The sequence below is a fragment of the Rhinolophus ferrumequinum genome, chromosome 18 (assembly GCF_004115265.2).
Source record: "Rhinolophus ferrumequinum isolate MPI-CBG mRhiFer1 chromosome 18, mRhiFer1_v1.p, whole genome shotgun sequence".
Taxonomy (NCBI): domain Eukaryota; kingdom Metazoa; phylum Chordata; class Mammalia; order Chiroptera; family Rhinolophidae; genus Rhinolophus; species Rhinolophus ferrumequinum.
This window is the reverse complement of record NC_046301.1, coordinates 32,527,666-32,551,311: the sequence shown is the minus strand read 5'-3', so window position 1 is coordinate 32,551,311 and position 23,646 is coordinate 32,527,666. Positions and strand designations below refer to the sequence as shown.

The window sequence follows — 23,646 nt, the reverse complement described above, 5'->3', positions numbered from 1 at the left end:
TGAAAAAGACTTTTTTCTCCCTAATAAGCATAAGAAATTTGAGGAGTTTCTTTGTCTGCCCTCTTTGTGCTGAGGGTACTTTCATAATAGAAAGTGGTATTTTGAGCAGTGGGTAGCCATCTTAGTATCAAGAAAGTGCAAAAGTTAACACACTGAGGGTCCATAATGTGATCACTGTATCACTGAAAAAACTCTGGGATACCCTTCTCTGAGTATCGTTTGAAGTAAATAAATGTATATGGTTTAAGCATTAGTTAGGTTCTCTGTTCCTTTGAGCCCAAAAACCCTAGCTGATACATACAGGGAAGAGTGGCTACTGTAGGTAGCAGATCATCAAATGTGGTACTGGCTGAGTGGAGCAGCAAAGTAAAAGGCTCTGAGACCCAACTACTCCTAGATATATTTCAGTTTGTAACATAAGCTAAGAATTTAGGAATTCTAGTGTACCTTTCTTTCTTTATGCTATCAAGCATTATTCAAAGATACCCATCTTACTATCAATGTGTAAGTTTCGGTTTTACACTACCTGTATAAGTTTATTCCTTAAATACTGATCCACTTTCAGTGGAAAGATAAAGTCCAATGTCTAGACATACAGAAATAAGGATAAAACCTTGAAAGGCAGTACATTTGCTAAATTAAAAGCATTTTTAGTGGGCTGTCAACCTTCACTGGAAATACCTCTGTGTTGCTGGAGATACTAAGATTTAATAGAGTTAGTGTAGAGAAGAATATAATGATGAATGGTCTGTTCCAAATTATTTAACATTGATACATATATCAGTGTCTACAGGTGGTTATTTGAATTCAATATTGCTATCAGGTTTGTTGTTCTACCCTTATTTTCCAAATCAACACTTTCCTTATTATATTAGATGATAATTAAAATAAAGACCATGGATAAATCTCTCAGTTTGTCAAGACTCACCTCTCAATATTAATTACAAAAAAATAAAACTATCAGACCAAAAGAAAAAGAACACCTAATTATAGACGCATAGAGTTTCGATAAGAAAGAAAATCACAGGTAAAATAAACATCACATAACTGTCAGTGAATCACATGATATTTCAATCATTCAATCTAGGTGTCTTTCCATTTAGATACACGTATTATTTACACATAGTAAGATTACAGATAATCTATACTAGCATATTTGAGAATGTGTTCCCTGGAATATTACTTTAACCCCCTTCACCCCCAAAAGATACTATGTCATATAAACTTGGATAACACTGCAACAACATCCTCCTCTTTGATACTCACAATGTGCATCGATATGTTAGGGGCTTTGAAAAGTTATTCTGTAAATAAGCCAACTAACCATACCTAATGTGGTTAAATTTATTAGACTTGGGAACCCCTTTGACTACGTTCGTTATCCTGTGGAATAATTATTCCAAAGAATACATTTGCGAAATGCTTATCCGTAAATTCTGATGATACCAATCAGGGTTTTCTATCTCTAACAATAAAAATAAAAGTTATCATCACTGTTGCTATGCAATGAAGTAATAGTAATGAATATTTTGCTGCTGTATGTTGGAGCAAAATGTCAGTAAGATTTAATACCTGAGATATTATTCATAAGAATTGAGTATAAACTTCTGAGTTCCTTTCTATAATGGAGAACTACAAATTTCCTGTTTATACGTTAGCTGGTCCAACAACAAAAAGAATATGTTATCTTGAAAATGATTTGCTTATGCATTTCCATCTAAAACATGTGCACAGGCCAAATTTAAAATATTTCTCATAGCAGATTCTATCCCAGATCAAGCTAATAAAATCCATAAAATTGTATGCATGTGAGTCTTTTTATATGGACACAGAAAAAATGTGCTTATATAGTTAAAAAAATAAATAAAAAGATTTCTTTTACCTGACTCCAATGAGGATATTTTAAAAAAACTTTTAAAAAACATATTTACACAAACAAAAATAAACCTATAATAAAGTTAAACCATGTTCACTATCAATTTTTCAGACTCTAAATTTAAAAATAACTATGTCAAGAAAATATTTAATACTAAACGGAGCACAAGGAACATAGCTTACTGGATGACAGATAAAATTACTTTATTATAATACTGCTAGTGGAATAAAATCAACACACGTAACTTGTACATGCAGGGGAAATACAGCCTACTGTAAACAGATGGTTTTTAGCACATTCCTTTACTAGAATGTGGTCACCTGCCACAAGGTACACAAGCTCATGCACAGGATCAAGACTTTACATACAGCTGAGGTCACAATTTCATGCATACTATAACAACAGCGTGCTAGATAATCATACCACAAACTGTGCAGATGTTCTCCCCCACCCCATGAGCCACTGCCAGCAGTTGCTGTGGAGTTTGGTTACCCATATCCGTGACATGAACGAGGTCCTTTGGAGAATCTTGTTCCCTGTGGCTGTAAGTATTCTTATTTTTATAATATTTTAATGATGCTTGCTATCAAAATGTTAAGTACAGGACTAGAAATTATGGAAAAAGTAGACTTTTTACAATACTGAACAATTATAAACATCTCAGATACTTACAATAAACACCACTTACATTTAAACATAGCATCAAAACTAATTTACTTCTCAGGCTTAAATTAACCCAAAATAACACATCTGATGACAGTGCTCCAGTGAAGAGAAGAAAACAAATCAATCTTCAAAAGGTACTTACTGATTTCTAGCACTTAAAAAGTGTGCCAAGAGTCATTCTAAGATCTGGCTAAAGTATGACTCATACAGAGAAGTTCTACATAAAAACATCTATTAGGATATTTCTCTCAGTCACATGATTTCAATTTTGAAGGCTTGACTTGGATAAACAACCAAATTGACATTGATTATTTGTATTAGCCAATGAAAGAAAGTATAGAATATAGTCATTAAAATACTTGCCCTCATTCTCTGCACCTATAATGTATTTCAATATCCTTCTTTGCCTATTTATAGCTTCAGTTCATTCTGGTAAAGACAAAGACTTCTATTCTGCTATTAGGTGACACCTCCTAAGTTACTTATGTTCATAAAAGCATAGAATCAGAATTCTGGAACCACAAGCCACTTTGAATGGTTCAGCTCTATGCCTCTTGGCAGCACTATGTGTCCCTTTCAGGACAGTGAATTCAATACTTCTGGAATGCTCTAGGGTATCTTTAAATCAGGCCAGGGAGTGAAGGAAAAGAAAATACAGCCAACTCTCAATAACAATGCGAGGTAGGATGGATATGTAATTCTGAAGATCTAAAACTCTTATTTTAATTAATAACTTCAATCCCCTTGCTTAGCAAACATTTGACTTAAAAATTTTGAAAAACCTTTTGTTAGATAAAAAGAAGACTTTAATTTTACCTCTTTTCTCTGCCCCCCCACAAATACTCTAGAGGAAGTATAACAAGAACTCTATAGTCTGACATATGTTGCTGCAAAGATGGAAACATATTTTGGTATCTAGCTTTTCCAATTTAGACATTTCAAACTATCCATACTATATTCTAGTATATGAAGGCCTATCTACATTTTCATCTTTGCATAAAAATAATGGCTTTATAATTTGTTCAAAAAATTGGTAATCTTTCAGCAAGAAATGACTACTTACCATAATCAATATCAGCAGTTGCATCCAACTTTTCTTTGTAAATCTACAACTCAGTACTTACCAAGTTAAATCTTCCTTAGAATGTAATATTTGCAAGTGATATGGATTGAAGATGACAGTTTTACTCAACATCAGTATAATTCATGACAGGAGCCAGTATGCCTTGTTAAGTTGAGCATAATATGACTGGGGCTTATAATAGTTGCCTTTCCTGACTCTTACGTATTTGAGTAAAACATTGTATTATTCTGCTTCAGTTCTTCTTCAGTAATCATCATTCAATTAACTCAGAAGACTGATGCAAAATATATTTCTTATTATAAAGTTTGTCATATGAACTTGTTAGAAACAAGTAATGTCTAATTCTGATAAACAAGAATAATGAAGTCTCTGAAACCACACCATTCTTCAAATACACAAATGTAGCTCAATCTCTTGCACAGAGTAGGTAGGCCATAGTGCAAGATCAAAAAAATGACGTGCTTACTGTTGCTATATATTTAGAAGGAAGAGAACTTAGATTTGATCAAAAATAAAGTAAAAACAAGTGTATTTTATGATAAACGCATCAGAAAAAAATTGCAATAAAGTGACAAGTTACAAAACCTAAATTTAAGATAGTTTATCCATTCATTTGCCTTCTAAAGAATTATTGTTAATTTCTAAAAATCAGTATCAAACTGGTTTCAAACATATAATTTGAACTTTAATGTCTTATAAATCATTCTGCTTTTATTAAAAGTACTAGTTTTCTATTAATTGAAAGTAAAAACTCTTCAAACACTGGTGAAAGGAGAGAACAAATATCCTAATTTAAATATTTATACTAGGCTTTATAATATATACACTTTGTTATATTTGTGGGGCTAAGACTTAACTGATAATGTGTGTGTATCAGTAAACCTTTGCAGTGGTGTTAGATTTCATTTTTCATTCATGTACAAAAAGATTAACAAAGAAAAAAATCATATATAACAAGCAAAAATCAATCTAACTTTACAAATGATGTCATTTGTGTTATACGTAATTTTAAAAATCAGCATTTCTGTTTAATATTCAAATATTTTGCACGGGAGAAACATTTCTCTAATTATAACATAGAAGTTAAGATATTTTTTAAAATATTTGACTACATGATTTAAACAGTCCTTAATACCTCCACAACAAATGAAAAAAAAAAAAGTTGGGTTTTGAAAATTGAGTAAATTAAAACAGGTGCCTGTTATATTTTTCCACAGAAGAAACCCAGAAATATTAGTTCTGAGTGTTGTATAATTTCCATTAGATTTCTAAGACTAAATCTAGTAGATATTTAAACATCTATCTAAAAATTTGAACCTTTCCAAGAGATATTAAAATGAGAATAGGGAAAATAAAGTCAGTGAAAGAACTGTCTTCACGTCATCACATTTTGATCATTCTTACATATTAAGAAAGAATTAAATAATCAATTATTAAACAGTTATTTTTGCTTCGGCCACTCTTTTTTCTGTTTGTTTGTTGTCTTTACAAAAGAGAATTACATAATGAATACAAAATGATTCCACTTTATAACAGAATCTATAAGCAGTGTCTATGTCAACATGGAACTAGATCGTTAGACATTATTTAGACAACATTTTGATGTGTTGCAAACTAGAACAATCTCTTCTGTGATTGTCTGATAAAAGTAGCATCATTACTAAATACGAACAGTAAAACAGGAAGAAAATGCTGCAGATAAAATATGATGAACATACTTCATGCTCTCCACTTATAATGTAGTAATATCTCAATCAGGTCCAGTAGAGGACGGCAGGTGTATTATGGAAGCTGCCATAGAAAGTGAGCAGCTAGAAAGATTAGAACTTAACGTGGTAAGGTAAAAAGAAATGACTGCGTCATATAGCAATAACTCAAATACCGGGCTTTGCAGTGATCGAAAAGGCATATTCAGTGACTTGTTATTTGATTTGCAAGTTTAGTATCTTAGAAAGCTGTAGCAAGACAGTAATAAAGTTCAACTGTTAACAAATATTCAAGTTCTTCTCTTACCTCATCTGGGTTGGCATTAAATGTGAGGCTCCCTTCATCCAGCTGCATATACAACTTTCTAAAAGAAAACCCTATAGGTGGGTTCTTATTGTATATGGAACAGTGACCCCAAGTGGATTTACACAACCTATAAAAGTAAGATAGAATCAGACAAGAAAACATTACCACATTTAATTTCCCAAGTTAAACGTGTATACACATAAGACAATAACATGAAATGATATAAAATTAGATTTTATAGCTCTAAAGTGTAAAATGTTTAATTTTATACTTTTTAAATTTGTTTACTATAGTATGATAGACAAATGCCTTCAATTTAGCAGTTTTGACAGCACTTAATAAATGTGAGTCACAAAGATTAATTAACACTTTGTGAGTACTATCTGAAGTTAAATATAAACTAATAATAATGATCATGATAGCTAACATTACTGAGTGCTTACTGCATGCCAGGCACTATTTGAAGCACTGTCACAGCACTGATTTGTTTACTCTTTACAGCAATCCTATGATGTTGGTGCTATAGGTAAAGAAACACAGACGTGATAAAAAAGTTGCCCATGACTGCACAGCAAATTTGTGTAGAGGCAGAATTTGAACCCAGGAAGTCTTATTCCAGAGTTTGCAATCTTAACGAAGAAGCTAAACAGGATTAAGTAAACTATGTGCTCTATCGTGACATAAAACTGAATGGGGTAGGGGGGGAAATTGCTGGGCAGGGGGACGACTTTTTCTTTTTTAACTATATATATTAACAACTGGCACAGAAGTTGTTTGTAATGCTGTAACTCAATACATACATACATCAAAAGCTGTGACATTAAGCAAAGCTGTTTTTAAGATATTGCTTCTAAAACACTGGCTTTTTTACTACTACAGTGATACATGATTGTTTAAAACTTCTATAAAACATAAAATGCTAACAGTTCATATCTCAAAACACATTATCTCTGCAGATGGGGACAGTTGTCTCAAACTGTACAGAGCCATTGCTACTGGTTATTATTTGAAAGCTGAAGTTTTATCTTATTACAATGCCTAGAAATTCTGGAAATATACCACAGATCATGAAATATAAATGCATTATTCCAGAGACATTGAGAGTACTGAAATTATATTTTGATATACTTTTTAATGACTGTCTCAAAATGATCTGATTTTTGTGTGTTTTCAAAAACATCTACTTATAGTTTCTACTTATAGAGAAACATGAAAGTAGTTTCATTTTTTGATATTCATTATTGATTTCTGGTTCAAACTTCCTTCTTTTCACACATATAATATACAGAAAAACAAGAAAAAGTTACTGTCTCTGCCTACAACATAAAAAATTGTGATGACAATAGATAAAATATCTAATTGAATATGAGAATAACTTTTTAATAGTTAATTTATATCCTTGCATTATTTTTACCAAATGAAATCACTGATTCTAAATCAGTGTAGTGCAGCATAGGAAATATAGACAATAATATAGTAATATATAGTAATATAATAATATAGTAATATGTATGTTGTTCAGTGGGTACTAGACTTGTAAGCTATGTAAATGTCTAAACACACACTATGTTGTACACCTGAAACTAATAAAATATTGAATGTCCACTGCAATCAAAAAATTGCAATTGAAAAACTGCAATTGAAAAAATTTTTAAATTTCTTAAAAAGTTTAGTAACATGTTAAGAAAATTATCAACATTTTAGTAGCCTCTTTAGCCTAGTGCCATAGCTTTTGATTTTTATTATTAAGCAATAGACCCTCCCAACATTAATAAGTATTCAACATATCCAAAGTTAAAATAAAAACTAAGACAGCCTTTAATTTAAAGTAGAAGCAACTTATCACTATGAAAAAAATCCAAGTGTCACAAAAATAGGCATAATTATGTGGTAAACAAAACGGAAGCATTTCTTTCAGAAATAAACAATCCAGATATAAATCCCAAATGAAAAAGACATTCTGGTTGAGTTCATTCAGATGAGCTTAGATACAAACTTTTCTTTCAAAGTTCAACTATAAGAACATAAGTTTATTGGGAATACTAAAATGTAGAAAAGAGATGGGAAATAAAATGAGCCAGTTTTAAAGTATTTTCATTTCCTCTTATACTAAATCATTAAAAAATAATTATAGTTTATTTTAAACATCATTAATTAACAGAATTTCCTCTCACTTCCATAGTACCTTCACTATGACAAGACAGTGAGAGAATGACAAGATGATACTGATGATTTTTATCTATTTAGAGGTTGAGAAATGAACTATATAATTAATGCTGTAATTCTGTAGCATCAGGAAGCCTGAGTGAGGAGTGTCACTGTTGGTAATACATTTGACTAAAGATTGGCTATTTAGATAATTTATTCATTCTCTCAATTAGATTTTCATTTAGAAATTATTTAAACCCTCAAAAATACTTTTGCTGTTAGATATGTTTTATATCATTATGAAGTCCCTTTTTAAAATAATGAGACAAACAAGTTTTGGTAAAGAATGCTAGAAAATCAATGATTCTCCTACGTTTGGTAACATTTTCGCAACTCAAGTATGTGATGCTCTTTAAGGATTAATTTAGGGTCCATAAAATAGATTCTACTCCACCAAACATTCTTAGATTTGTAGCTTAAATTTAAACTGGTATAATAGATGCTTCAACTTCTATAGTCTATATTGCGTTCAGCACATAGATTATCTCCTTGCTTTCTAATATTTGCGTCCTTCATATGAAATGGTGGTTAGAGAAAAATAAAAAGTAGATGAAATATTCACCAATTAAAGTTTATGTTAACAAGCATATCTGATAAAAAGAAATATAGAAATAAGTAAACAAATATACACATACTCCTTCCGTAACTAATGAAAACAATAAAAGTTGGGGAATATTTATTGATTTTTAAGTATGCCTATTCTTCATATAGGAAGCACAAACTACACCAGAAGTGTGAACACTCTAAGCTTTGGACTATAAATTCTCACTTAACAACTTGTATTTTTAGAATGAACTGACAATTTCTGATTTATAATAAACTGACACTTCTTGATTGGTAACCTCTATTCTAACCATCAAGTCATTCTTTTCTTTTATACTGCCTGTCTTTTCCCAATATCAAGTTTCACATAATGATAACTTTATCTTTCCTTCTTTAATAAAGAGCAACTCAAAATACAAGCCCAGGTTAAAAATAAATATTTCATATTGCATATATCTATTATAAAAAGAACATTTAAGATGATGACGTTTACGAGATATAGAAGATACAGAATCTGATATGGTGGGTTGAACTTACCCTTGCCAGAGAAGTTCATCATTAGCGAGGTCCTGCCAAACACATGAAGCTAAGCAGAGGTCAGTTGCATTCAGGTAGGACAAGATGGTAAAGCTTAGCTCGGGAGGCAACATTTCCAAATTGATGAATCCTTCCTGTTCTTTAGATTTCCTTGCCTTCAAAAGATGATATATATCGATGCCTCCTTGGACTTGTTTACGATGACTGGTGTTAGACATGTTGCTGACAGCCATCCTCCTGCTCTGCTCTCTGCTGAGGTAGCCTTGTTCACCGTACCCTTCCTGCTGTAGCTGCTGATTTCTGGCCACTCTCCACAGCCCCTGACCCATCTGCAAGCCTGGGAGCAAGCCAGAATGTAAGGTTACATTAAAAAGGTACCTGCCTTTCCCAGTGGTACAACAACTCTGACACGAAGCATTCATTTATTAGAATTAACATTCCTCATTAAAGCATATTAAAAGGAGTAATATATTACAAAGAATAGCTGGAACATCATAAGTACAAGACTTGGACAGAGAAAGTTTCAGAAATGTTTGGTTTATCACCTTTATCCCAGTTTGCTAACTACTTTAAAAGTCCACAGGTGACATAATCATTTTTCACATGGTGAGATTTAAAAGTTACTGATGTCCTAAAGACTCTTACAAATTATAATTATGTGTACTCATGGGCCAGTATTAAATAGAGCTCTGATCAGAGCACAGGCCTTGATTTAAAAGGCCTCTAGATCCTGCTTTTTATCACAACTCAGACTAAGCTAAGCTAGCCCCTTTTAACCAAACTCCCAGATGCATTACAGCTGTGAAACAGGCTTTTAGTTTAATTCTTGCCAGTCTACACTTATGTTGTAGACTGTAATAAAATGTAACATAGGCCCTGAAGTCTAATTCAGAAACCTTATAAATTAGACACCTAGAACTCCATGATTAATAGCTCAGTAATGACTGTTTGGTTTTGTCGTTACTTTAAATAAAAATCATAATTTAGACTAATTTTCCAGTTCTTCTCCATATAGCCTTACGCATGCCTCAGAGGTACCTGGGAAAGGGCAGGAGAAAGAGTGTGCTCCAGTCTCCTCCTCCTCTATCCGTTAGACCTCCAACCAGAGCAGCTCTACATTTCTCTGTTACAAATATTGGACTTCCTCGTATACAAATATATAGAAAACTACTGGCCTCGACTTCCTATTCTATCTGGGCTTTAACATAAGTAACTTTTCCTGGGCAAATAAACTCATTGAGAAAAATGAAATCAGAAAGAGCTTTTAACTAACATATATAATTACTTTCACGACCTCTTTTCAAAACAAAATATTCTTGTTTTATAAACCCAAGTTGATTACTAATATGTGTGTGTATTTCAAAAATTGGGGAAAAAATGATTTTTGTATAAAATCATTAAAGTAAACTGCATAAGTTTCATAGCATAACCTGACCTTAAAATATGGTTTTGTTTTAAGTAGCTGTTTACAATAAGGACCAACAGAAGCAAAAACAAAAAACAAAACCAACCGGTCACCAGAAATTTTGAAAACTATTAGGAACAATTTGAAAATTCAGTAGAATTTCAAAGAATGTGAAAGATACTGGTTTTTTGTTTGTTTGTTTTCAATATCTACAAAGGTCTGATCCACATGCTTCCCTGAGCTACTGGCTATTACATGGAAAATGGTCACTATAACAGTCGCTTGTTGATTAAAACAGAAAAAAGAGTCCAAGATAATTTTTCACTCTTCTTCCTTACAGTGAACAGCTTACAATTACAGGAATTTAAGCACTGAAGGGATGGGGGTTCACAGAAAATAAATATATTAATGATTTTTAAATGTGGGGCAATTTGTTTTTGTAAAGAAACCACAAAAGATAATCTTTCCTCCCTACAACACAACAATGGTAGCTGTTCCTAAATTAGTGCTTAAGCTATAAAAATTGAATTGCTTTTTAAATATAGAATCTTAAGATAATAAAAGACAGGCCTCAAACTGGGAGAAAATCTTTGCAAAACATTTATCTGATAAAGGACTGGTATCCAAAATAAACCAAAAAATTCTTAAAACTCAACTACGCATATGAAAAGATACTCAACATCACATGTTATTAGGCAATCACAAATCAAAACAACAATGAAATATAACTATTAGAATGACTGAAATCCAAAAAACTGACAACACCAAATGCTGGCAAGGATGTGGGAAAGCAAAATGGCACAGTCACTTTGGAAGACAGTTTGGCAGTTTCTTGCAAAACTAAACATGCCTTTACCATATGATCCAGCATTGATACTTCTTGGTATTTTCCTAAATAAGCTGAAAATGTATGTCTACACAAAAACCTGCCCATGAATGTTTACAGCAGTTTTAGTCATAATTACCCAAACTTCTAAGCAACCAAGATGTCCTTCAGTAGGTGAATGGATAAACTGTGGTACATCCAGACAATGCAGTATTTAGCACTAAACAGAAATGAGCTATTGAGCCATGAAAAGACATAAAGGAAATTTAAATGCATATTACTAAGTGAAAGAAGCTGATCTGAAAAGGCTACATAATGTGATTTTAATTATATGACATTCTGGAAAAGGCAAAACAACAGAGAGAATAATATAATTAACACAGAAAAAATATAGAATACACAAAAATTTATAAGGATTTTTAAGTTTGCTTAATGTTTAAATGTGCCACATCTTATTACAATATGTGTGAATTTTAATTTTGATACAAATTTAACATTTTAAGACTCATAATCATAAAGAAAGGTATTTTACTTCATCATGGCTATTTCTGTGTTTATCTTAGCAAAAAAATATCTAGATATCACATTGTTAATCTCATGTGACCTATCTGTTGTCATTTTAGATACTTATTCTCTTTTGCTTTAGCATCACTAAACATAAATAATCAAACATGCATAGTAACTATGGTTTTTGAAGTCTCAAGATTTAAGGCATTTAATATCAATTTCTGTGTATTACGTAGGTTGGTGCAAAAATAATTGTGGTTTAAAAGGTTAAAAATTACAAAAGCCGCAATTACTTTTACACCAACCATACTTCCCCTACAGCATCTTCCTAGCAGCATACGGTTAAGCAGCTGTTGTTCCTCTCAGGGATGCTGCTAGGGAACACAGATTCAGGGTGATTTCCCTAGGCTCTGGACTTTAATGGGGATCACTTAAATTGAGCGCCAAATGTTATTCAGAAAGCATCCGGGAGGTAGAAAGAGGTAAAGCCAGCAGCTGGTTCTTAAAATAAAAAATAAAAATAAAAACTTCATGGGAAGAGGGGAAGTCCAGGCTCATACACACATAATTCAGACAAAAAAAACCCTGCATTTTCTATTCTCCTACTGTTAAATAATACTGCAAATTGCCCTTTTGGGACTCCACTTTCCCATGAAAGCAATTGTTGATACTGGGCAAGAACAAAGTACGATAAACCACTTGAGGAAGATTAATACCCTAAGTTTACCCTTTGGAGAAGGGTGTCTATAGTGTTCCATCCCCACTCCCAATCTTCCTTAGGGTAACACGCATGTGGATGGAATGTGGGTGGGGCTCTCGGAAAAGGAACAAAACTCTCAGAAGGACATGAAATCCATTGCAGATGTTGTGAAGCAAGTCATGGAGGCAGCAGTGTTGTAGACTCTAAAGGTGAACAAGACTTGAGTTTAAATCCTCATTCCACTGTTCTTACTTACAGGACCTGGTGACTATTCTAAGCTTTAGTTTATTCATATGTAATGTGGAAAATAATAACACCGATAGCTCAAAACGCTATTGTATTAAATGAGATAATGCATATAAAGTTTAATTCCACAGCTAATAATCAATAAAATTTTATCTATCAATTTGTTTTGACAAAATAGTATTTTCGAAAAGCGAAAATCATGAGCACTTTGGTAAAACATATTTAATGATACTTTAATTGTCGGGATACTTCAATTTGCCCGCCAAAGAAACTAATTTGGTCATGTTGATGCTTGCATAGGGCTTGTATATGTAATTCTTCACCTCCTTTAGTGATCCGATTTTTCAGCCATGATTATTTTTTCTTCATAAATGCAATTCTTTTACATCAATGACCAAATTTAAAACAGAAACAAAACAACAAAATAAAACCTAAAACTAGAAAATCCTGTGTTACGTTTCACAGAAAATTTTCAAAAGTCAGCATGCTTACAATAGTGCCAACCAACAGAAATGGCGTGAAATGTGTCCTTGTGTTATCATTAGGAAGCTGTCAACATCTGGCTCTCAAAGAGATATAAAATATGATGCAGTTTGATGCTAGGTACTTGCATGATTTCAAGTTCTTGAAACCTGTCATTTGTGCCAATTATTTGGTCAAAAAAATTGAGCTACAGAGTGGAATCACTGAATAGGCAAAAAAGTTTCAAACTGTAAAAAATTAAACACAAAAGAAGGTTATGTATTTGAAATAAATAGTTGTGATGAATCCACTGCTGATAATTTATTTGTTCACTCAAAATTGGTTGAGGAAAATAGATATTATTTCTTGGAAACAATCCTTACTTTTTTAAAAAAAATTTTATTGGGGAATATTGGGGAACAGTGTTTTTCTCCAGGGCCCATCAGCTCTAAGTCGTTGTCCTTCAATCTAGTTGTGGGGGGTGCAGCTCAGCTCCAAGTCCAGTCACTGTTTTCAATCTTAGTTGCAGGGGGCGCAGCCCACCATCCATCCCATGAGGGAAATGAACCGACAACCTTGTGGTTGAGAGCTCGCGCTCTAACCAACTGAGCCATCTGGCCGCCCTAATACTTAGTCTTATAAGAACATAATTAATCTACTTCACATACAAATAAAAGAAATAGAGTGAATTCTCATAGTTCTATAAAGTCACAGCAAACACTGAATTAGCAAATACTGAACTATTGCTCTTAGGGGGAACACAGGGTTAGGTTCCTGGGAGCCTCTGGACACAACAGTTTTGCTGGCTGATCAATACATAACTTTGTTTTATGTGTGTTTCTCAGCAATCATGAAAGAAGCTTATCCAACATAGGTATTTCTCTATAATGCACCATCACAGCCTTCTAGCACTTAGGAACCTAACACCTCTTCAGCACTATGTTTGGGGGTCATTTTAAATCACAAAATCATCAACAAACAGCACAAATGTGAAAAATATGGCACTAAATAGACCACGAAAAAGACTTATTTATAAAGTGAGAACTAAAACAAAAAGGCGGAGCATTGCCTTGTTCAAAGCTAGCTGGGAATGTTCGCCTCCAGGAATTTTTTGCAGCTCTGTACGTATCCAAGAACGAGTGGAAAAGTGCCACGAGTATGGATTGAGGATTAAAAAAATAAAATTTAATGAATAGGCAAATTCACAAATATAAAATCTACAAATAATGAGAACTATAAATTAATACTATTCAAGGTGTCCTATCCATTTTTTTCCTAATTTGAATTTACTTTATTTAAAGTTTCTTTATGTTCAGAGTCATTATAAAATTCTAGAGTTTAAAAATGAAACCAAAGATATTTTCTCCTGGTCTCCAAAAGTAGAAACAGTACTCCATACTCCATTATTTATCATCTAATGGAAATAAGCAAAAATTTTGTAATTACTTAGGTTACAGAGGAGAACATATACTAACAAAAAATTCTCTAGACGATTTCAAACTTGAAATTTTTCCTTTCAGAGGACAAAAAAGTTTTATGGAGAAAAAAAATCAAGGACACTATATTTCCTTATTTTTCACAAAGGTAATAAAATCAATACTTATAAACAAAGATTCAGATATTCTTCAGTAGGTTTAAATTCTTCACAGAGAATGGCTAACGCAAATATGATACAACTCGACTCCTTTTTAAATTGGATGAAGTATCAAATGAAGCAATGGCCAAATAGGCAAATTACTGTTATTCAAGAATTTATATTTTCCTAGAATTATGCAAACATGGCTATCAATGTATCTAATCTTGATAATTTTAATACAGTGGTCAAATAATGCTCCCTTTGTCTCAGAGCTATTGTATATTGCTTGGTTTAAGGGCCAAATATTCACACTCAGTTCTGCACTACCCACAAACGCACTCCATAGTGGACAGGAGACTCAAAAGCCTGGCACTAATGGCTATTGAACAGGGATTGATACCCAAACTGAGTGACCTTGAATACTCAGTGGTACTGTAGATAAAGGTGTCACATCAGTTGAAAGACAGATGGTTATTTTAATCTCGTGTATATAAATTTCATATTTTGGTGTTTGTCATCATCTCTTACATTTCAAATTTAACTTTCTGTTCCTAAAGTCCTATGCTGCTGTGGCCCAGTGGCTAGGATGACACAAATGAAAATTAACAGATTTTAGGAAGATTCTAGCATTTTCAAAAATAGTCTTTGAAAAATATTTACCAAGAGGAGTACATAAAGCTTCTTGCTTAGCTAAAGATCTATTTATGGAGCAAACAGCCACTATCACTTCTAAATGACCTGTTGTACCCCTACCTGTCAACATTTTCGGCAGGTTACTTGTAGGGTTATTATGCTCTTTTGGTATTACATAACTTAATTTTAATATTCTGAACTCTAAAATTATTTTGACCATGCTAACAGTTTTAGGAATAGGTTTTAAGCCAATACCAAGATAAATATAAATGGTAGGGTACCATCTTGTTAAAATGATTTATGACACAAGATATCAATGGGACAGTAAATAGAAGAAGAGATGTCCTAACTCACTTTTGAAACAATCTTTTATAGTCAACTCTTGGTTTCTTGTTAAAGATGTAAAATTGAGCACATATATTTATTACCTTTCCCTCCTATTAAAAGGAGAGAAAGGAATTAAAAAGGTAGAAATAAGCCTGTAACAGAAGGAAAACAGGATGCTGAGTGGATATGAGATTTCAACAGATTTCTATAACACATAAGTGGAAGGAGGAGTGGTTACTAATGAAGAGGAAGGAGGAGGATAGTCTGGAATAGTGCAGAGAGAGAAGCAGAAGCTTATCTACACTGCAGAACCTCAACAGGCTTTTGGGGGTCCAAACACAGTATAAGTATGGGAGTAATTTAGAGTAAAATGAAGAACAAAAATGAGGGGATTAACGTCTCTGGGTCACTGTTTCCTTACGTACACAATAAAGGGGGAAAAAAATCTCCCTTTACAATTTTTGTGAGAATTGAATTAAACAAGCGTATATGGAACAACAGACCACAACCTATCCCCCAACACAGGTCTAGAATGCTTGAGCATGTACTTGAACCCCTTTTCTTACCAAGGTAAAATTAAGATGCATTTCCACTAAAGAAATTGAACGGCCCTACAGAAAAGACTCCCTTCTTCTCCTACTAGCATTTACAAATGGCCCAGCAGAATGGCTATCAGACCAATCCTCCCAAAGCAAGGGCACCCCACACAGATGCATACATCTACAACTCAACTTTTCATTGTCTCAAAGATCCAATGTGCAATCATTAAAATGTGGCTGAAACACTAACATAACAATCACTTGGTTTATTTTTTTCCCAATTTCATCCAGTGACTCTTCAGTAAAAGTTAACAAGTTAACTTTAATTTTTATCTAATAGACACAGTTATAAAATCACATACTGTACATATTACATATTTTGAGAGTTTGCCTAGACCAGGAACCCACTGAAGCTCTGCTACGTATATATGAATATGGTAAAAAGATACATCTTTCTCCCAACTTTCACCTTTCCAGTCCACTTGAGACCGTTTAAGGGCTACCGAGACATTCCGAAGGCAGTGTTTCTTAAATATGGATTATGAATGTCCAGTGAGCTATAAGAAAATCAAAACAAAACAAAAGCAATGGGATAATGTTAAAAGGGACAATAGGAGCTAATCTGAAGAAGCTCCTATTGGCCAAACCTGGGACAATTTGGGCATCAAAATAAAAATAAGAACAAGTAATAGGTTATAATCCATTATATAAAAATAGAATCCATGAGTCTACCTTGAGGACCAGTAAATACATATATAAATGAAGGAGGAAAGCTCTCCCTTAACAGTAAAATGCTGACAAATAAAGTTAAAATAATAGTCAGAAAAATCATTTGACAACCATGATAGAAAAAACAATTCAGGCAAGAATTATCAATGGATGCAGGGTCTGGAATTTGATAAAGAATATTCATAATCTCAAAGTATTTCCCCACATATTAGTCATTAATTACAAAAAGAAATTAAGGAATCAGACTGCATTTGATCAAATTTAACTTTTACCTATAAAAGACAAATGGACGTCATCTGCCTCTGGACATGATACCCTGAGGACACAGCATCAATTATGTGGTAGTCCAGGCAAGAAATGTATAACCCGAATCTAATAATGAGGAATATCAGAGAAACCCAAATGAAGTCTGTAAAATGATAGAATTTTTCTTCTCCAAAAATGCCAATGCTGGAAAGCCAAAGAAAGTCTGAGGAACAGTTCCAGATTAAGATACTGAAAAACATGGCATCTAACTGCAATATGTGGGCTGGATCTTATACTGGAAAACAAAATTGCTATAAAGGACATTATTGAGATAATTGAAAAACAAGACACACAGGCTGAAGATTGGATAAAACTATTGCATCAGTGTTAAATTTCCTGAATTTGATAACGGTACAGTGTCTATGTCTTATAATAGTATATTCTTGTTCTTAGGAAACAAGGCATGATGTTATGCAACCTGGTTCAGAAAAGCAGTAACGTCTATCTCTATATAGAGAAAATGATAAAGCAATGCTGCAAATTTTTTTAATTGGTGAATCTTGGTAAAGGGTATATACTAGTTATTTTTATTAATCTTAAAGCCTTTCTGTAAACGGATCATCTCCTGGTTGTGGAATCCAGGCACATGAATTTGAAAAAAACTCTTTTTTGAGTTTGATGTGTACCCAGATTAGGAATTATGGCCCAAGAGCTTAGTGTCATACAGACTGAAAACCACTAACTGAGCGTATAAATGGTCAGCACTATGGCTTAAGAGTAGTAGGAAACCCCTCAAGGAACACATCAAAATAGTAAGAATACTTTTTGCCATTTTTGATAGAAATTTTTATTTTACAGGATGGAGAAAATTTTGTAAATAAAGTAGGAAAAAAACACCCCTCTAACTTCTTTGTGTTTGTGTGTGTGTGTGTGTGTGTGTGTGTGTGTAGATTTAAGGCTTGGAATTCCTGGCAGTATTCCGTCCTTTTGTATATAATATTATGTACATATTTATTTACATAACCTCTAATAATATAAGTATTAAACAATATTGTTTTAGTAGAATAAACTACTATTTATTTTTCACTTTGTGCCAGAACTCTGAAAGTTTTTATGTATATCTCATTTTAATCCTCACAACAACCCTAAGAGGTAGGTATCATTATTCTAATTTTATATCTAGAAGTAACTTTGCAAGAGATTTCATAGCTGGCAAATGGAAGATTTAGGATTCAAACTCAGGTCTGAGTCCAAAGCTTTTATTCTTAACCACCAAACCACATACCCAGCGCTGTTAGAGCCTACAGATGGCAACAGCAATAGTCTACCATCTGTTTCTTCATCCCTGGCTCACTTCTTCTACCTCTGTCACTGCTTATTACCTCCATTCTTGTTCCCAGTTGAAGCTTCTCTCTCAAGCTACTATTCTCGTGGAAAGCACATAGGCTTTGATGTGAAAAAAATCCGACTTAAACTCCAACACAGAATATGATGAGCCTATTGTCTGTAGTCCTCATTTTCCTCATCAGTGAAATGATGGATAATTTTTATCCAATGGGACTTAGAGACCTAGCCCATAGTAGGTAGTTTACAAGAAGAGGTAGTTCTGTAGCCACTCCTTAACCCCCTTTAAATGATAACTCTTAACTTTGGTTCTTCCATTTCACAGTACACATGATTATTTTGGATTTAAATACCTGAGTAGTCACAATCCTGGTTCTAGATTTCATTAATTTAGGATCCATGAAATTTGGAGAGATACCATTTACCTTTGCTAAGAGAAAAAAATAACTAGTAAATATATAAAGTAAGTAGAAGCTAACTTTGCTTAGATTGATATACTATATATAAAAACAGTTTGACAAATAAGGTCAAGTATTTAGTCATCAGCCAGTGATACGAGATACCTTTTTGGCTTTAAGTACTACCATAATTTTTAATAACTATTGATATGCTAATGTATGACTGAAAGAAATGTGCAGAGGTTTTCTTTTTCTTTTTTTTTAATGAGTGGAATATGCTATCCTGTTATGTATTTTAGGTATTCTTATAGCTTTGAACACCAGAGTAATCTAGAGTGAAATGCTGTATATATTTTTTCTAGTAGAGATTTAAAAATATATAACGTAGCCTAACAATTGAAATAAGATTTTGGTGCATAATTGAGGAGAATGTTGTGTAGAGATTTTCTTGACACTTACTCTGGAGGGTGAATTTAAAATTGGAGCTCCAATTATGTCATATGCTGTATGATCGTAAATACTTTAAGCAAGGTTTCTAAACTTCTGTTTCCTATAAAATGGGGGAATTCACTATCTCTTTTACAGGGTTGCTATGACCTTAACTAAGAAAACATATATAAAGGCATCTTTTACTTGGTAAAGCAGTATGTAGGTCCTGCCTCACTTTCTTTTTCTCTAATGCAAAAATCTGAGAAACAACTATATGTACTTTCCTGTCACGGTTTTGGATGTACTTTCTCATTTTTTGAAAAAAGTTTTAGCCTAAATGAATCTGTTGTAACAGCATAAAGGAACTTCTACTTAGAAGGCAGTACAAATTAGATTAATTACCATCAACTATATGAATAACTAAATTATTAAAGTTTTTAAGAACAATAATACTTTTCTATTTACTTCCAGTAGATGGCCGTATTTCTAAAAGGGATGGTGTTTTTGACTGATCGTATTTGTAATGTATTGTCTTTTTTCAAAAGAGTATTGCTAGAAAAGAATAAGACAGAAATAATTTTATTAATAGTTGTTGGTATATCTAATATAAAGCCTATCTTTAAAATATTAAGTAGCTTAATATTATGTGGCTTAATATCAAGTATCTCTTTGTAACAGTTAAACATCAAATAAAGCACTATTCTATAAGAAAATGGTAACTGTACTAGTAATTAATGCTTTTGGTAATTCATTGGCACTAAGCATTCAAATAGCACATGCTGTGGAGACAACTACAAGTAATAAAGAATGGTTTATATAGTACTATTCAGGTGGAGAATAACAGTGGAAGACGGGAAGAATACAAAGGAGTCTGGAGGTCACAAAAAAGTACTGTGCTTTAAGTACTTCTCTTTGAAGCAAACCGGTTCCTTAACTCTCTTCCTGAACAAACCAATTCCATAAGTCTCTTCCTGAGCAATCACTGGTTTATGATGCTTGACATGAATAATCTCGTTTAAATACTCATTATAAATGGTCAGTTTTCTTCAATATTTCTTAAGTGTCTAAATAGTGTAATTTATAAATAAGAAATTTCCTATCTCAGATAAAGATCTAAAGTGTGTACCAAAAGAGTTATCTCTAAAATGCAATTTCTATTAAGACTTAAAAATGAGGACACTCATTTATTTATATCTTCCTGAAAATTTTCAATTTTTTCCTAGTAGAAAGTAGAAAGATCTTTGGTTGTTTCAGGTTTTAAAAATCTTTAAGTGGTATCATGCGATACTACTCAACCGCATAAGAACATGGAAATTCAGTGAGAAAATATTATTTTCTATGAGACATTTAGAATCAATCTGGCAGCCCAGCATTTATTTCTCTAGTTCCAAAAGAACAGACCACCAAAGTAGTTTAGAAGAGAGTGAGTAGGGAATTAAAAAAAAAAAAAGCAAAGGAAAGGAAAGGAATTAAAAGAAAAAAACCTGATAACCAATCACACCTCTAAAATTGAAAGGCAACAATTGTAGAGAAATGAAGGAAGGGTAAATCCACAAGGAGGTCTTTCTAAGGAGAAAAGGGAAATAGCTAAGTACAAAGAGGTCACAGGGTACATTAAACACATAAAAAAAAAAAAACCCACTCATTAAATTTAAAGATCTGGTCCTGCAAGAGCAGTTTTTGTTACTAAAAGGCATACCATTTGTACTTTTTTTTTAATTCACAAAGATTTACAATATTACTTTGTTTTCTGGAAGTTTTTTCCTATTCTTTAATTTAAACAAATGTAAAAATTAAGATGTGTCATTTAAATGTGACCAAAATGTTCAGAATTCTGGGCCTATTTAATTTAATTTATTTAATTTCTTCAGTTTCTTTTGCAAGAAATGTTCCAGTCTGTTTTAACTCTTCAATAAAAAATTTATCATACTTCTCACCAGCATTATTTTTAACTACACTGGTTCTTACTTAACTGCACTATTTATTCAGCCTAATTATAATCAGCAGCTGCCACGGCAGCATATCCCAACTCACCTCCTTGGGACACACTATACTCCATGCACACTAACCACAATGGCCATTAAATGAGAGTTGCGGAATTCAAAAACAAAACAAAACAAAAACTGTAATTCTCACTGAATTGCTTTTATACACATAAAACAAGATATTAAAATATAATAAATATCAAGGGCAGGGCAGCTCAAAATAGGAGGAAAAGCATAAATGAGATAAGAAAACATACAATAATGAAAAGAGACCTACACAAAATATGGATTTGATTCAGGCTCCTACTTTAACTAGTTGTGAGTATTGGTCAAACCACTTAAATTTTGAAGTCTCGGTTTCCTCACCTGTAACATAAGGGTTTTGAAGTTGATCTCTAAGGTCTCCTTTAAAATTCTATGAAAATAAAACGAGAAACAATTTTTAAAATGAAAGTAAAATGAAGAGGTGCTAGAGATCGATGGATGTAGGGGGGATGTGTGTGTGTGTATTTAACACGTGTCCTTTCCTTCTCTCTTTTTCCCCATGTTCGTTACTTCTATAAATCACTACTCAGTATGAGCAGATAGCGGCTCTCCAAGCAAGGCTCACTTGCCAAAATCTTGTTTCTTCTTTCAAATAGCTTATGAAATCCTATGCAATCTATTCTTGAAGAACACAAACTGCTGATCACAGAGCTAAACTCCCTAAACCTGCTGTCTAAACTTCAAACCACAAATATCTTTTCTTGTTTCTACACCACAAAAGTACTTGCCCCGAATATAAACTTATTCAAGGCAGGACAGTTTAGTTTTATTGTAGAATCTATGTCATAAATTTGTCAGAGTAACAAAGCGATGAGAAAAAAATAAAGATATAGGGAACATAAATTTCTAGAAGTAAATGTATTTCATTAAAATTGTTTTAAAATATTTAGCAAAATAATTCCATGAAAAACATCATGAGTTAAGATATATATTTCATAGACTTTCAGTATTAATGACTTTGATGCATTGTCACAGGCCAGCTAAGGAATTAGCCTTAGTTTCTAAATTTGAATCAAGATGGAGGAAAAAAATAGATAGTTGCACATAGCAGTTGGTTAAGCAATGAACTATAAAATCATAAATTTGAATGACTAATTTCAATGTATTGTGATCAAAGAAAAGATCATCTCTTGGCAATTCAATGTTTTAATCAACACAAAAACACAATAAACATAAAGCATTCCTTATTAAACTGATCGTATATAATAAATTACAATGCATGTTTTAGCTTATCTAGAAGTTATTATCCAAAGATATTTTGTGGATGGAAGTATTTCAACTGTGTTGTTTTCGTAAGCATCTGTTTAAAATTTTGCAGATATCTAAGGGCCCAAAACAACTATAAATGAAGTATGTTAAGCTAATATGGAACCACAATTTAAAAGCCAAATTTACATTCTGAGAATTGACACAATCAGGCTGGTATTAAGCCTCTGATGTGTAAAAAACAAACTTGAATATTTTGCTAACAGATAAGGATTTACAACATCTTTCAAACCTGGAAACAGGCAATTTTACAGTGGGTCACAGCCAAATAGCGTCACTCACACACACACATACACACATACACACACACACACACACACACACACACACCCTCCCCCCAAAGTCTATACCTTTAATTTCTGATAAACTTACATGGTTCACTGACAAAAGCTGTGCTGGTAATGTGTATCCAGGTAATGCTGAAAAAGGTGGTACCTGCCACCTAGTAATGTTCAAAAACAGACATCCAAGACACATTTCTATTCTAAGATACACCTCACCCATCCCTATTTGATCTCATATCAACATACAGACTGCCACTGACCTGCATTCTTTCTATACTAGAAGGCTTTCCTCTACTCTTTCCTAACTTCTTTCCTCCTTAAGAGCTATCTTTGCATGTTTGTTTTGATACAATTTCAACCATATAAAATGACAATGGGTAAGGAATACACAATCTCCAGCTGTGATACGAGTATGTTCTGCTCACATAGACCCTAAAACACAAACATTCCTCTCACACACATCATTCCCTCAGGCAAAGTTTCTCAAGCAAAATAATAAGCCTTTCTTCAGATAATTAGATGGAAAAAAAAAACCTTTCCCGGGAGAGAGAGAGGCTTGAACAAGTTTGTTTATTTCTTTACAGTTTAGCATTTCTCTTTGTCTGGCTGCATTTGTCTTGACTGCTTTTTTGCTCAGTTTTCCTACCTATTAACTCCTAAAAGTTATCAGCCAGGGTATCTTTGTTAGCCTCTAAGATGGCTCCCAAAGATCCTTGCATATGGGATTTATGCCCTTGTGTTATCCTCTCTATGATTTTGGGTTGGACTTACC

The 23,646-nt window shown here is 33.0% G+C and overlaps 1 protein-coding gene across 1 annotated transcript in view; it reads right to left on the bottom strand.

Moving 5' to 3' along the window:
• FBXO8 (F-box protein 8) overlaps nt 1–23,646 on the bottom strand; it is a 42,533-nt gene that overhangs the window by 16,652 nt on the left and 2,235 nt on the right. The window contains exons 2-3 of the mRNA XM_033134945.1: nt 8,928–9,264; nt 5,640–5,766 (exon numbers count right to left, since the gene is read on the bottom strand). Of these exons, the coding sequence (XP_032990836.1) occupies nt 5,640–5,766; nt 8,928–9,256 (456 nt within the window). The 5' untranslated portion in view covers nt 9,257–9,264. The remainder of the gene's footprint in view (nt 1–5,639; nt 5,767–8,927; nt 9,265–23,646) is intronic.